Here is a 12,488-nt window from a genome sequence, read left to right on the forward strand (position 1 = left end):
AGGACAGGACTGCACAAGCGTGCGGATGCTTGCGGTAAGCGCAAAGAGCGGGGAGCCAGGAGCGAATAGGTAGTGAATCGCGTCTGAGGACTGAGGGCTGAGGGCTGAGGGCTGAAGGGCCCCTCGAGCGGCCCTGCGCTTGCGCTTGCCCTTGCTTGGCTCAGTTCCAGTGCGATTACAGTTCTGAGTACAGTACAGTACTACGGACTGTATTCGGTTCTGTTCTGGTTGTTGGAGCAATAATAAAGGTGACCGGGGTGGCCAGGGGGCAGAGGGGGCAGGGGGGGCAGGGGGCCCAGCTACCTGAGCTAAGCTAGACGAGTTTCACACCTGCCAGCCCAGCTGCCTGTGTCCGTACCTTACCGTACCTACCTTGCCTTGCCTTGCCTTGCCTTGCCTTGTCTGGCTTGCTGTGCTTCTTCAACGACTATTTACTTCATTCCTCCCATCATCCCATCCCATCCCATCCCATCCTCCCGCTCTCGTACAACTAAGCCATCTATCCTTCCACCCGTTGCATCGCATCGCAAACACAGCGTTGATTCATTGCATTGCCTTGTGTCTTCAATTCTCTTGAGTCCTGCCAGCAAAAACAACCCCTCGCACCCCGCAAATCAGCAACGAAGCGCCCCTTTTGATCTTCCGAGCTCTTGCTGGACAGCAGACTGCAATCATGTGTGGAATCTTCGGTTACATCAAGTAAGTTGAGGAAACGTTGCTTTTGCAGATATTGGACAGTCTTCAGATAATCGAACTCTTCCTTGCCGTTTGTTTGGGCTGGGCTGCTTCTGCTGCTGTTCTTGGGCATTCAATGGCAAGGAGACAATTGCTAACTATGTCAATAGTTACCTTGTTGAGAAGGACAGGAAGACCATCATCGAGACACTCGTAAATGGACTCTCCCGAGTACGTCTTCCAAACTCCCCAAGCTTCGAGATTCGAAATTTCGACCAAAATAGTCTCCTCGAATACAAGCTAATGATTGGGATAGTTGGAGTACAGAGGATATGACAGTGCTGGCTTAGCTGTCGACGGAGACAAGAAGAATGAGGTCTTCGCATACAAGGAGGTTGGAAAAGTTGTCAAGTTGAAGCAACTCATCGAGGAGCAGAAGCCAGATATGACCAAGATCTTCGACTCGCATGCTGGTATTGCACACACCAGATGGGCAACCCACGGCCCTCCCTCTAGACTCAACTGCCATCCTCACAGGTAAGCTTGTGAGAATCCTCATGCCACCTGCACTTTCTGACTTAAAGCCCAGATCCGACCCAACTTGGGAATTTTCTGTCGTTCACAACGGTATTATTACCAACTACAAGGAGCTCAAGACTCTGTTGACGTCGAAGGGCTTCAAATTCGAGACTGAGACTGATACCGAGTGTATTGCCAAGCTGGCGAAATACCTCTATGATCAACACCCAACAATCGGATTTACGGATTTGGCAAAGGCTGTCATCAAGGAGTTGCAGGGAGCTTTCGGTCTTTTGATGAAGTCCGTCCACTACCCACACGAAGTCATCGCGGCCAGAAAGGGTTCCCCATTGGTCATTGGTGTACGCACAGAGAAGCGGATGAAGGTTGACTTCGTTGACGTCGAGTATACCGAAGATGGACCCCTTCCAGCCGAGCAGGCATCCCAAAATGTTGCACTGAAGAAGTCAAATGTCGGCAACTTCCTTGCAGCTGGCAACCTTCTTGCGCCCCCTGACAAGTCTCTTCTGCACAGATCGCAATCGAGAGCATTCATGACTGATGATGGAGCGCCAATGCCTACCGAATTCTTCCTTTCTTCCGATCCTTCAGCTATCGTAGAGCACACCAAGAAGGTCATGTACCTTGAGGATGACGACATTGCACACATCCACGAGGGTTCTCTCAACATCCACAGACTGACCAAGGCCGATGGATCCTCCAATGTCAGAACTATTCAGACTCTCGAGCTGGAACTCCAAGAGATCATGAAGGGCAAATTCGACCATTTCATGCAGAAGGAGATTTTCGAGCAACCTGAGTCAGTTGTCAACACCATGAGAGGTCGTATTGACGTGGAAAACAAAGTGGTCACCCTGGGTGGGTTGAGATCATATATTGCCACCATCCGCCGATGCAGAAGAATCATCTTCATTGCTTGCGGAACCAGTTATCACTCCTGCATGGCTGTCCGAGGTGCATTTGAGGAGCTCACTGAGATCCCAATCGCAGTTGAATTGGCTTCGGATTTCCTTGACAGACAAGCGCCAGTTTTCCGTGATGATACATGCGTCTTTGTATCTCAGTCTGGTGAGACTGCCGACTCCCTGATGGCTCTCCGCTACTGCTTGGAGCGTGGTGCTCTGACTGTCGGTATCGTGAACGTTGTCGGTTCCTCTATCTCCCTCCTCACCCACTGTGGTGTTCACGTTAATGCTGGTCCCGAAATTGGTGTGGCTTCTACCAAGGCCTACACATCTCAATTCATTGCTATGATCATGTTCGCACTATCGTTGAGCGAAGACCGAGCATCCAAGCAGAAGAGACGTGAGGACATCATGGAGGGTCTTGGAAAGATCTCGGAGCAAATCAAGGACATTCTGAAGCTCGACCAGCCGATCAAGGAGCTCTGTGCAAGAACATTCAAGAACCAGAAGAGTCTTTTGCTCTTGGGCAGAGGTAGCCAATTCTCAACAGCTTTGGAAGGTGCTTTGAAGATCAAGGAAATTTCCTACCTCCATTGTGAGGCTGTTATGTCTGGAGAGCTCAAGCACGGTGTCTTGGCTTTGGTTGATGAGAACTTGCCCATTATCATGATTCTCACCCGTGATGACATCTTTGCTAAGTCTCTCAATGCTTACCAACAAGGTATGTTGTTTCGGTGCTCGATTTGAGAAATCTACTAATGAGTCACTAGTCATTGCGCGCAGTGGAAAGCCCATTGTCATCTGCAATCCTAATGACGAGGAGTTCAAGGCCGGTCAAGCCGAGAAGATCGAGATTCCAAAGACCGTCGACTGTCTGCAAGGTCTTCTGAATGTTATTCCACTCCAACTGATGGCCTACTGGCTCGCTGTTGCCGAAGGATTGAACGTCGATTTCCCCCGAAACTTGGCCAAGTCCGTTACCGTGGAGTAGAGGGACAGATAACCAGGGCAAGAAAATTTTGTGTCATTGTAGTACTTGCTTTTAGCGCTTGGGGAATGGAATTGGGAAAGAAAGGAATGGATTCATGGCTATGGCTTGTCCGCTTTTCATCATACTGTAACTCTGTTGCGAGATCGCAATGTAGTCTAGAGAATGGAGTTCTATCATAACGAAGTAAGCGAGCACTTCACGAAAATCGGCTTTGGCCTGGAGATCTACAACACTTTTGGTGGCCCACAGGCATTGAGGCGTCTTGAGTTCCAACCATTCGAATAGGATACCCAACTTGGGAAAGGGCTATGGGTTTCGACTTGCACTAAGGCTTACTTAGAGCACCAATAAATTGTGAGATCTTCTGCCGGACTCATAATTACAAAGAGGGAACAGGGCTGTACAAACTTTATCAATGGCCCGCTTAAGAAGTCTATTGTCTTCTAAAGTTTCTGGCTGCCGTCACATATCGCAATGACGCCTGATTTCCACCAAAGGGTTACCCTTCCTGCGCCTGTGCTGCATACTGCAATGACATATCCACATACCTTTCGCTCAAATTTAAGAATCCTTCCATAATTGACACCCACCAAAACATACCAACACCATGCAATGCTGTGCTAGAAGACCAGAACCAGCAGAATGCTCCCACCAGCCCTAGTTGTCCCTAAAGAAAGAAAGAAAGAAAGTCAAGTTCTACACACGGCGAGAGTACTGTCTGGGGAGACGAGAGTTTCTCTGAGAAGAGGAGATGATTCTAGTGGAAGATGGAGAGCGAGAGCTGCGAAGGGGGTCGATGCGACGATCTGGCATGCTCCGATATGCTGTCATTGAATTTCGGGAGGCGGACCCCATTTGACGACCCTCCTCATGGCCCTCCCAGTCGTCGAATGAAATAGGGTTCTCTTGGCTGCCTCGTGCAGCTGCGGCTTGGTGCTCAGCAAACATCATGCTAATCCGAGGATCGTACTGCTGAACACGGGCAACTGATCGAGGGCGTCTTGAGTTCCTTCCAGGAGGTGGGCATACAGAGCTGTCCGAAGAATCGGCTTCCTGGTAATGCATGTCGTTGGAGTAACCAAGAACTTGAGATACGCGATTGCCATTGCGTATTTCATCGAACTGTGCTTGTAGGCCGCGGTCGATAACCTGATCGCTTTCCCACGTACCCTCATACAGACCGCCCATCTCACTACCTTCTGTGGTCACAGCGCTCACACCTCGGTCTCCTCTTGCTACAGGAGTGAGGTCACCGTCTGGATCTCTACTGTCGCCACGGCCGTTGAAGTATGGACTGGCACTCACGCTGCGGCTCTCTCGTGATCTTGGTGAATTTGGAGTCATATCTGTATCGCCCTCAGAGTCTTCATCTCGTTGTTCGCCAGGACCGCGGTCGTAGAAGTGAGTACCAGCTTGGATGTGAGATTGGTAACGGTCTTCTGAGGAGGTTGGTGTCTGGGAAAGGCCTTCTCGAGAGCGGTCATCTTCGTCAGTGTGACCATTCTCGGTAGCTGTTTCCGTAGTGGTGTCGCTGTTCTCCGAATCATCTTCATCGTCTGTGTGCAAAGTGCCATAACGACCATGTTGATATCCATAGGGTGAGATTGGGCCTTCGGCATCACTATCATTTCCATGATCGAGTGGACTCCAGCCAGATTGTCGGAGAAGCTCGGCGGAAGTCATGTCGCCGGCTTCAGAGAGGTTCGTGTCAGTATCCGTAACGGTCAGAGCTGAGGGACTTCTTGTTCTCGCAGGACTACCTTGTCCATATTGATTGCCATAATGGATATCTGAAGACTCAGAAGGGGTGAAACCTCGATCGGAATTGCTTCCCAAACTGGCTGGACTTCTATTTGATTGGACACGTTGTCGTGGCCGGCGATTTGAAATTGCACCACCCTCATCAGACTCGTCATCTGAGATGAGGTTGATGGCATCATTTGGGCCCGAACTGCCGCTCACACCGGTGCCGGGGCGGTTTTGTGGATGATCGTCCTGTACTACGAAGTCGTCCAGGGAGTTGTCATCGTCCTCGCTATCGCTGTTGCTGTCCAGCCCGCTCATATCCTCTGAATCCGAGGTGGTTTGTGAGCCGGGATGGTGGTGATTGTGATTATGGTTGTGGTTGTGATTGTAGTGACCAACATAGTGATGTCCAACATTTCGAGCTGCGACATCCAAAAATGCATGGGCAAAGTGGCCGTGTGCAAATTGACCGTGATGATGATGATGATCAAACTCGGCGCCGATCTCGACGTCCAAGTCTTGCTCCAAATCGTCTAAATCTTCGAGATCATCTATGTCATCATCATCCATGTCGCTCAATCCATACGGATCCTCCACTCCCAATCCACATACAGTGCAAGCCGGCCCGCCTATATGCTCAGCACCACAGCCCGGGCATCTCAAAATACCGCCGTCTGCTTCGTCCACCATGGGCTCTGCCCGGGGTTTGGGGAACAAGCCCTTGAATACACCATCCGGGCCATTACGATCCTTGTCCACAGTTTCAATCTCTTCTGTTCTACGCTTGGCGTGTTGCTCGATAGACTCATCGGCCGGCATCAGTTCTCGGCGCTTCGTGAAGACTTGATCGACCATCTGCTTGACCTAGATGGGTTGTTACTTTCATGCTTCATCAATAAAGCTGAACTTTACTTACAAGGAAATTCGGAGCAGGAACCATTATAACCTTCGCACGACATTCGGGGCAAGTCTTCTTTCTACGGTTGGTGGTGAACCAGCTACAGAGGCACTTGGAAATGTTAGCTGGAGTCGGGCAGGATATGGAGGTAGGTAGCACGAACAGAGTAACAATAGGTATGACCACATCCCAAAATCCAAGGCTCGTAGAGAAGCTGGTCGCAGATTGTACAAGTAACAAGATTTCGGATATCTGTGAGGTCGGTCTTGAATAACGTAGCAGGCTGTACAAATCGTCAGTCAAAGCCCGCTGAAGGGGACGGCTGTCGAGCTTGCCTGCACGTCATTCTTCGCTTTGGAGGCAAGCGCAGTACCTGCTCGTACCATCGTTGGTGTTGTTTCTCGCCCGTTGCTAGCTACCCACGGTTCTCTTCTGCCAGCCACGGGTTGGCTTGGGGTTGTTATAGAGGGTGCCATGTTGTATCATCGACCTGAGAGGTGGGCTGGTGATGTGGTACTGTAGCGATATGGAAGTTTAAGGGCCTCAGTCGGCTTCCACAAGGGCGGGAATATCTTTCGGATCGGAGATGTAAATCGTAGTGTCAATGGATCTGAGTGTTGTCGTTCCCTCCCGTGGGTGAGGAAGGCAAGAAAGACTTGCCAGGACAATACTGTATGATGTACGAGGTTCTGGAAATGGAGTTGGCGCTTTGGCTGCTCCAAAGCAACCTTGCCAAGACTAATCAATCATCACAACGCACTAGTCCAAGGTCGGCTTGGACCTCACGACCAACCCCTCCATCTGAATGTGGGGTGTCTGGTGTCAACGAGTAGCTGGGGCAGGGCAGGGTGCCTTTACCATTTAACGGCAGGAAGGGCAGGTGGTTTCTGTGTGAATAAAGTCTCATTAAAAAAGCTCTTGGATACTGATGTCTTTAGCTGTTCAATCTTCAGAACGTGATCAACGTCACAACGGGCGTGAAAGCACCACCAGCCAGTTCCTGAATTTGCTCCTTTTCACGGCTTTGCTTGATCATCCAGCCCCAGCCTTGCGAGCCTTGGACATTTGCCTTCAAAAATCTGAGCCCATCCCTACGTCGATACCGGATTCTCACAAGAGGCGCACCCGGCTTTTGAGGTTGAATGTAACTGTGTACGGAGTAAGTTATGAGACCTGAACGGTACATTGCGAAGCGAAGGACGAAGTTCGAGGCGACAACAACAAATCCAGGGCTGCGCCAGCTTCATTGGACGAGCTGCTTGCCACGTTGACAACGTGCAGCCGAGCCCAAGGAGTCTTTGGGTCGCAATATAATGTGAATGCATTCGGTAAATGTATGGTGAGGCGTCATATATCTCCTGCTATTGGCTTAGACTCACATACGCTCAGCCAGAGGAATGAGTGGTAGGTGAAGTCCAATTGCTCCAGGAGGCGGGGGCAAAACGAATCTCATGGAGCGGGATACTGACTACTCTCGATATTTAGCCCAAACACATTGTGCATTATGACTCAAAAGCTAAATTATGTCTCGTATCCAAAATCTATCACAGTCTACTAAAGAATTTGCCGCACGCTTAATTGCTCGACGAGAAACGTCTCCGACCAGGAGAACATACCGCAGAAACATAAGGAAAAGAGGTGAGAAAGCCCACATAGCTGCGGTTAGCGATCGGCCAATTATCCAAAAATCCAAGAAAGACTTCAGCAGTCATGACAAGAAAGGCCGTAGGAGAACGCCGTAAGAGATTCATGATCATGGACCATTATCCATCGCGCTGTTGTCAGGATCCCTCGCTCACGCACCATCATGTTAGGGGTTTTCGATGTAAACCCGAGTTATTGGTAGCGTAGGCGCTCGGATCAAGGCAATCAATCCCGACACCATCCTGATGGTGAGGACGAGAATCCACTTCTCGCTCAACAGCTGTTATATCTGCTTTCCATCCACAGACTTCGTTCTCTCGAAATATTGACTGGTATCAATATATGGTTCTCATTTACCAAGTTCAATGTCCTTAAGATGACTCAGAGCTTTTGACGCTTATCCTTAGCTGCTTCTTCGCACACTTCTGCTAATAAACCTTTCTTAACCAGAGACTCGTCAACGATCTCCTCGTTGAGATGGGTAAGGGTCTTAATCTCGAATTCCAGGAATGACTTAATCGTACGGACATCCGTCGCTCCAGCTTTCATGGAATCGCGTACGTTCTTGAGCATGTGACGGATACGTGACTCGGCATTCTCAAGGTTGTACTCAACCGCCTGGCCGTAAAGGTCTGAGAGATTGGAAATAGGTCGGACGGTGTTCAACACTGTATCATCGGGGATCCTGATAGAGCTAGGCCTGAAGGAAGTGACCATGCTGATACGCTCTTGTCCACCAAATGCCGAGAGTGCTTGGTGGTCGATGTATCTTCCTTGAAGAACAACTGCGCATCCCTGTGTCGTTGTTAGAGACATTGACAGGTGAGGCTGAGGCTCTCTCATACCTTAGTTGGACCTCGGACTTTCTTGATATCCCCAAAACCAGTTCTCAGAGCTGTCTCGCCACCCACCATTCCGGTTGTGTCGCTCATCATTAACACACAAACGAAAGGGTAGCTATCTCTGTGCCAGCCGACGATAGCTCCTCCTTGATCATCATCTTTCAGGTCCTTGTGTTCCTCCTTATTTCCTGGAATTGACAAGTTGACATGGCCGATCTCATAATCCATAACGGGAACAAGGTCCAGACCTGCGATCTTCGAAATGATAGCGAGGGTTTCAGGGTGCTTCCATGCCTCGAAGATGAACTTTCCGTGTCTATATAGATCAGTGACTGAATATCGATTTATAATTAGGGTTGGATTACTTAGGAGCATAGCCGCGAATTTGCCTAGGTGCAATGTCGGATGTGAAGCTGTACTTTTCCAAGACTTCAGGATCGAGTACCTCCTTCCTCATGATGTCGATGGCCTCTTCGCTGAACAAAGGGAATGGATCTGAAACGGCAACAGGTGATACACCGCTATTTGCAGAGAAGCCCAAATCTTCCATAGTGTGAATGTATTTAGGTTCCTCGTACGCCAAATGATCGATGGGCCTGAAGAGTTTCCCAATAGCAGCGGAGCCATTATCTGCTGCAAGGTACTTTTCGAACGATCTTTTGAGGGATGTCTGGGTTTCTCTTGGGGAAGGAAACACCCTCGGTGGACTGGCTATCTTTGAGTAAGACGAATCCGAAGTGCCAGGTTGCACGTAAATATCTGGAGTTGCCATATTGTACGCTTTTGATTCAGCGCCTGTAGTCTGGGAACTTGCCGTTAGAAGTCTCTCGGGTGTGTATTTTCTGACAACGAAATAGGACACAGGAGAAACGAAGGGAATCTCCAAAATGATCTTCAGAATTAAGAGCATGACATGTATCTCTACGAAGAAAAAGAAGGGTTTTTGGACAGAGGTAGAACGGTGCGGCACCCTATCGCGGATCTTACAACATGAGAATCAAATCTACTGACTATGAGAGTTGAGCGACTCTGGACGAGGAATATGATACTGAAGAAGAACAGGGAAGTGTATGACGGAATATATCGTCAGTTCCGTGTGTTCAGTTGATGTTGTTTATGAGGTGTCGTGAGAGTGGCGTCTAAGCCCTCTTATAATTAATGGGTCCCACTGGGAACAATAGTGGCTATCGTTCACTTCCTGCTCGTTTCAGTGCTTGGTTCGTCGACGTAAACAAATCAATATGGTAATGCGCTACCGATGGTCCAGCCGTTATTCTTGCACTTCCCTGACGCTTCGATCCTGCCCTCCCTTGTGCAGGTCCTCCACACTTTTCCCGCAGTAATCTCCCGACGTAACGAGGGATAATCTGTCACTTTGCGGGAAGTTACTCGCGATACCTCGCGCGCATTGCCCTTCAAGACGCCACTCTTATCGTCGTCTAAGTCAGTCGAGGCTTCTGGTCGTGAGACTGGATGCCTTGGCCAGTTTACGGATCAGTCGGAGACGTTGTCTGCAATACTTACTGGAAATACTCTAGGGGTTCGCATGCGATTACAACATGTCTGTATGGAAAGGGTTCCTCGAAATGGATAAGGATCAGAAAGATACGCCTAGACTTGGCCGTGAGAGAAGACAAGTCAGTCCCTGCAGACAATTTCATACCAATCGGCGTAATCGGCAAGGACACAGTTAAGCCACAGAGACGAGAGAGGTATTCTTTTCGCCTCGAGGAGCAGCTGTGACGGCACCTTCCCACATGTCATCAGTTGACTCCAGAACTTTAGGTTCATATTACCAACTTTATCAGTTGGGCGCGGATTGTGGAGACAAGCCAGTTCAAAAATGGAGGAAATTCAATATAGGTGTGGAGGGCTAAGAGGCATCACACGCTGACTAGAGCGGGGAGATATCGAGATCTGGATCGTATGACTCGATTTGGAAGACGAAACGACGGGCATGGCTCCCCCCAATAACCAGCTTGGGAATTGCGTGGGCCGCCGTTAACGGACGCAAGTTGAACCTTAGCCCAAGTCAAATCACTTCCGATACGAAGAATATGAAAGAAACCATTCAAGAGTGCTAGGCAGATCTGCCAGGCAACATACTACTGAAGCAGCAATAACTTTGGCCGACTTGACCATTGGAATATATCTGTCTTTCCAAAGCATGTTGCTTTAGTAGATCTGCTCGCCGACTGACAGGATAGAGACGGAGAGAAAGATCGTCAAGGCTCGCTCATCAACTCCTAAGCTAATAACTCACAAACAAAGTCCAGATAAGGACCTCCCTCGAGCAGGACCCATGTCTATGAATAAGGACGGTACTGATTCTGCCACTGGGCTAGTCCTTATGTTTCACACCTCACATTCAATGCCCTGGGTCAGTTGCTGCACAGTCGCAGCGGGTGGTACTTCTGTGTCAAGTCCGCTCTGGAAAAGGGCGGCGACAGGACAAGGTCATGGGCTGACGTTGAAGTAAGGTCCAGGATGAAAGCGCGTGAAGGGATGCAAAGGAGGAGACACTCTCGACACTCCTGCGAATGTCTGGTCCTTGCCCTTTCTGATATAAGCTATTCTTCAGTTTGGCGTGATTCTCCAGTTAGAACGCCGCGCCTGTTTGATATACTATAACTTTTTATTACTAATCCAAATTTTATAAAAGTTAGCTTAAAAGAAAGCTTAATAATAGCGCATTAATTTGTATAAGTTTTTAAGAAGTTTAGATTATTAGTCCTAAAGATATAATATACTAAAGAAAAACAGTGAAAATTAGAGGTTTTTGAAAATTAAAGATCCTTAAACTTAAAGATTAATTAACTCTATAAGTATTTTACTAAAACACATGAAAATTTATGTAAGTTAAAGCCCTAATCTATCTCTTTTCTCTTATGTTTTTTTTATAAAGTTTACCCTACTTTTAATAAAGTTATAGTAAGTTGAAAAGTGCGGCGTTATTCACCGAAGAATCACGCCAAACTGAAGAATAGCTGTAAGCGATAAGATCCCGCGATGCCAAGCCTCGGCAAGTTCAAGAGTCCTCAGCCAGCACTTCTCATCCTACCCCCGTTCTTCAAGACGACTATTCTTATTGCGGCAAATCACTGCAATTCCGGAGGCTTTTCCTACATCAAAGCACTAATCATGTCCTCCAAAGACGCGAAAGATAATGCGGGTGAGCCGTGGAACTCGAAGACAAGCGAGAAATTCAATAGGTAGGTCGTCTCTCGATGCTCCTTTCCTGCTTGCTACCAAATATAGTACAGCATCCCATAGGGTGCCCATCAAGCTAATCCGATGACTAGCAAACTACCTGGAGAGTATCTCGACCCATGTCAGGAGGCGGCTTCAAGAAGTCTGAAGTGTCTGCATCGAAATGGGGGAGATAGAGAGATGTGCACAGATTATTTCCAGTGGGTGATGTCAAACCTTGCTATGACCCTTCCCAAGGATCTAATTCCAGTCAATGGTCATTGTCAATAGAATTAAGGTATTCACTGATCACTTTAATAGAGCATATCGAGACTGCAAACAGCAATGGGTGAGTTCGCCTTTTGCCATTCTGTGATTTTCCTCCTGTTCGTTCATTTCCGCGTATATCGACCAAATGGTCAAGGATCAAAAATAGGCACTTGTGGACTGAGTACAAAAATGACTTTGGCTAACTAGTACAGCTATCAGCGAGGAAAGAAGCCAAGCTGAAGGATGGGAAATCTTGGTTCTCGTGAGGATTACAAGCAAGATCACAGGAAGGGCTAAAACATGTATTCGGGATGTGCCAAATGAGCCAGGGCTGTACGATATAGGCAAATTTGACCAACAAATAATTCTTCTCTGGATCGCTCGATTCTTGGGCACTTGACAAGTTACATGAAGCGGTTCTCTTGATCCAATCCACCCCATCCTGTCGTCATACTTAAATTGATTACTACGTGCGTGTGACATAAAGTCAGATCTAAAGCTTTCTTCATGCGCTGAAACCTCACGATAGGTATGCCGGGCTAGTCGCGAATGAGACGAATGGTGAAGTGGTGGCGACACTCTTCAGCTTATCAGTCCTGGATACGTAAAGAACATGGCCATAGTGCTTTTGTTGTCGAATTTGTATAGAGCCTTTTCAACCTATCTGCACGAAGTGAATTGTCTGAGTTTTTTAGTAAGGATGTGGTCGTAGTGTAGCTTTAAGTGACCTCGTTATTATCATTGTTGTTCAAGTTCGTTTCGCTTCGGCTAGGAGCAATTCCACGCAC

At 48.3% G+C, this 12,488-nt stretch overlaps 4 protein-coding genes across 4 annotated transcripts; 2 read left to right on the forward strand and 2 right to left on the reverse strand.

Annotated features, from left to right (window-relative positions):
• Positions 1 to 475: 475 nt before the first annotated feature.
• On the forward strand, positions 476 to 3,187 carry GFA1 (glutamine--fructose-6-phosphate transaminase (isomerizing)). The gene is made up of 5 exons (XM_058501492.1): positions 476 to 699; positions 846 to 906; positions 992 to 1,212; positions 1,265 to 2,841; positions 2,891 to 3,187. Exons 1-5 carry the CDS (start codon positions 674 to 676, stop codon positions 3,109 to 3,111), a joined length of 2,106 nt encoding a protein of 701 aa, XP_058362812.1. The 5' UTR covers positions 476 to 673; the 3' UTR covers positions 3,112 to 3,187.
• On the reverse strand, positions 2,889 to 7,238 carry ONS95_007964 (uncharacterized protein). Its single transcript, XM_058501493.1, has 2 exons — positions 6,091 to 7,238; positions 2,889 to 6,038 (listed from the first exon to the last, which is right to left on the reverse strand). The coding sequence occupies exon 2, from the start codon at positions 5,710 to 5,712 to the stop codon at positions 3,808 to 3,810; it is 1,905 nt and encodes a 634-aa protein (XP_058362813.1). The 5' UTR covers positions 5,713 to 6,038; positions 6,091 to 7,238; the 3' UTR covers positions 2,889 to 3,807.
• Positions 7,239 to 7,780: 542 nt separating this feature from the next.
• Positions 7,781 to 9,151, reverse strand: ONS95_007965 (uncharacterized protein; the record flags this gene model as incomplete). Its single annotated transcript, XM_058501494.1, has 3 exons — positions 7,781 to 8,194; positions 8,245 to 8,557; positions 8,607 to 9,151. The coding sequence occupies 3 exons, from the start codon at positions 9,149 to 9,151 to the stop codon at positions 7,781 to 7,783; spliced, it is 1,272 nt and encodes a 423-aa protein (XP_058362814.1).
• A 2,099-nt stretch (positions 9,152 to 11,250) lies between these two features.
• On the forward strand, positions 11,251 to 11,966 carry ONS95_007966 (uncharacterized protein; the record flags this gene model as incomplete). Its single annotated transcript, XM_058501495.1, has 4 exons — positions 11,251 to 11,453; positions 11,544 to 11,651; positions 11,752 to 11,779; positions 11,913 to 11,966. The coding sequence occupies 4 exons, from the start codon at positions 11,251 to 11,253 to the stop codon at positions 11,964 to 11,966; spliced, it is 393 nt and encodes a 130-aa protein (XP_058362815.1).
• Positions 11,967 to 12,488: the final 522 nt, after the last annotated feature.

Source organism: Cadophora gregata, assembly GCF_030347475.1.
Source record: "Cadophora gregata isolate MNR1 chromosome Unknown scaffold_2, whole genome shotgun sequence".
Classification (NCBI taxonomy): Eukaryota; Fungi; Ascomycota; class Leotiomycetes; order Helotiales; family Ploettnerulaceae; genus Cadophora; species Cadophora gregata.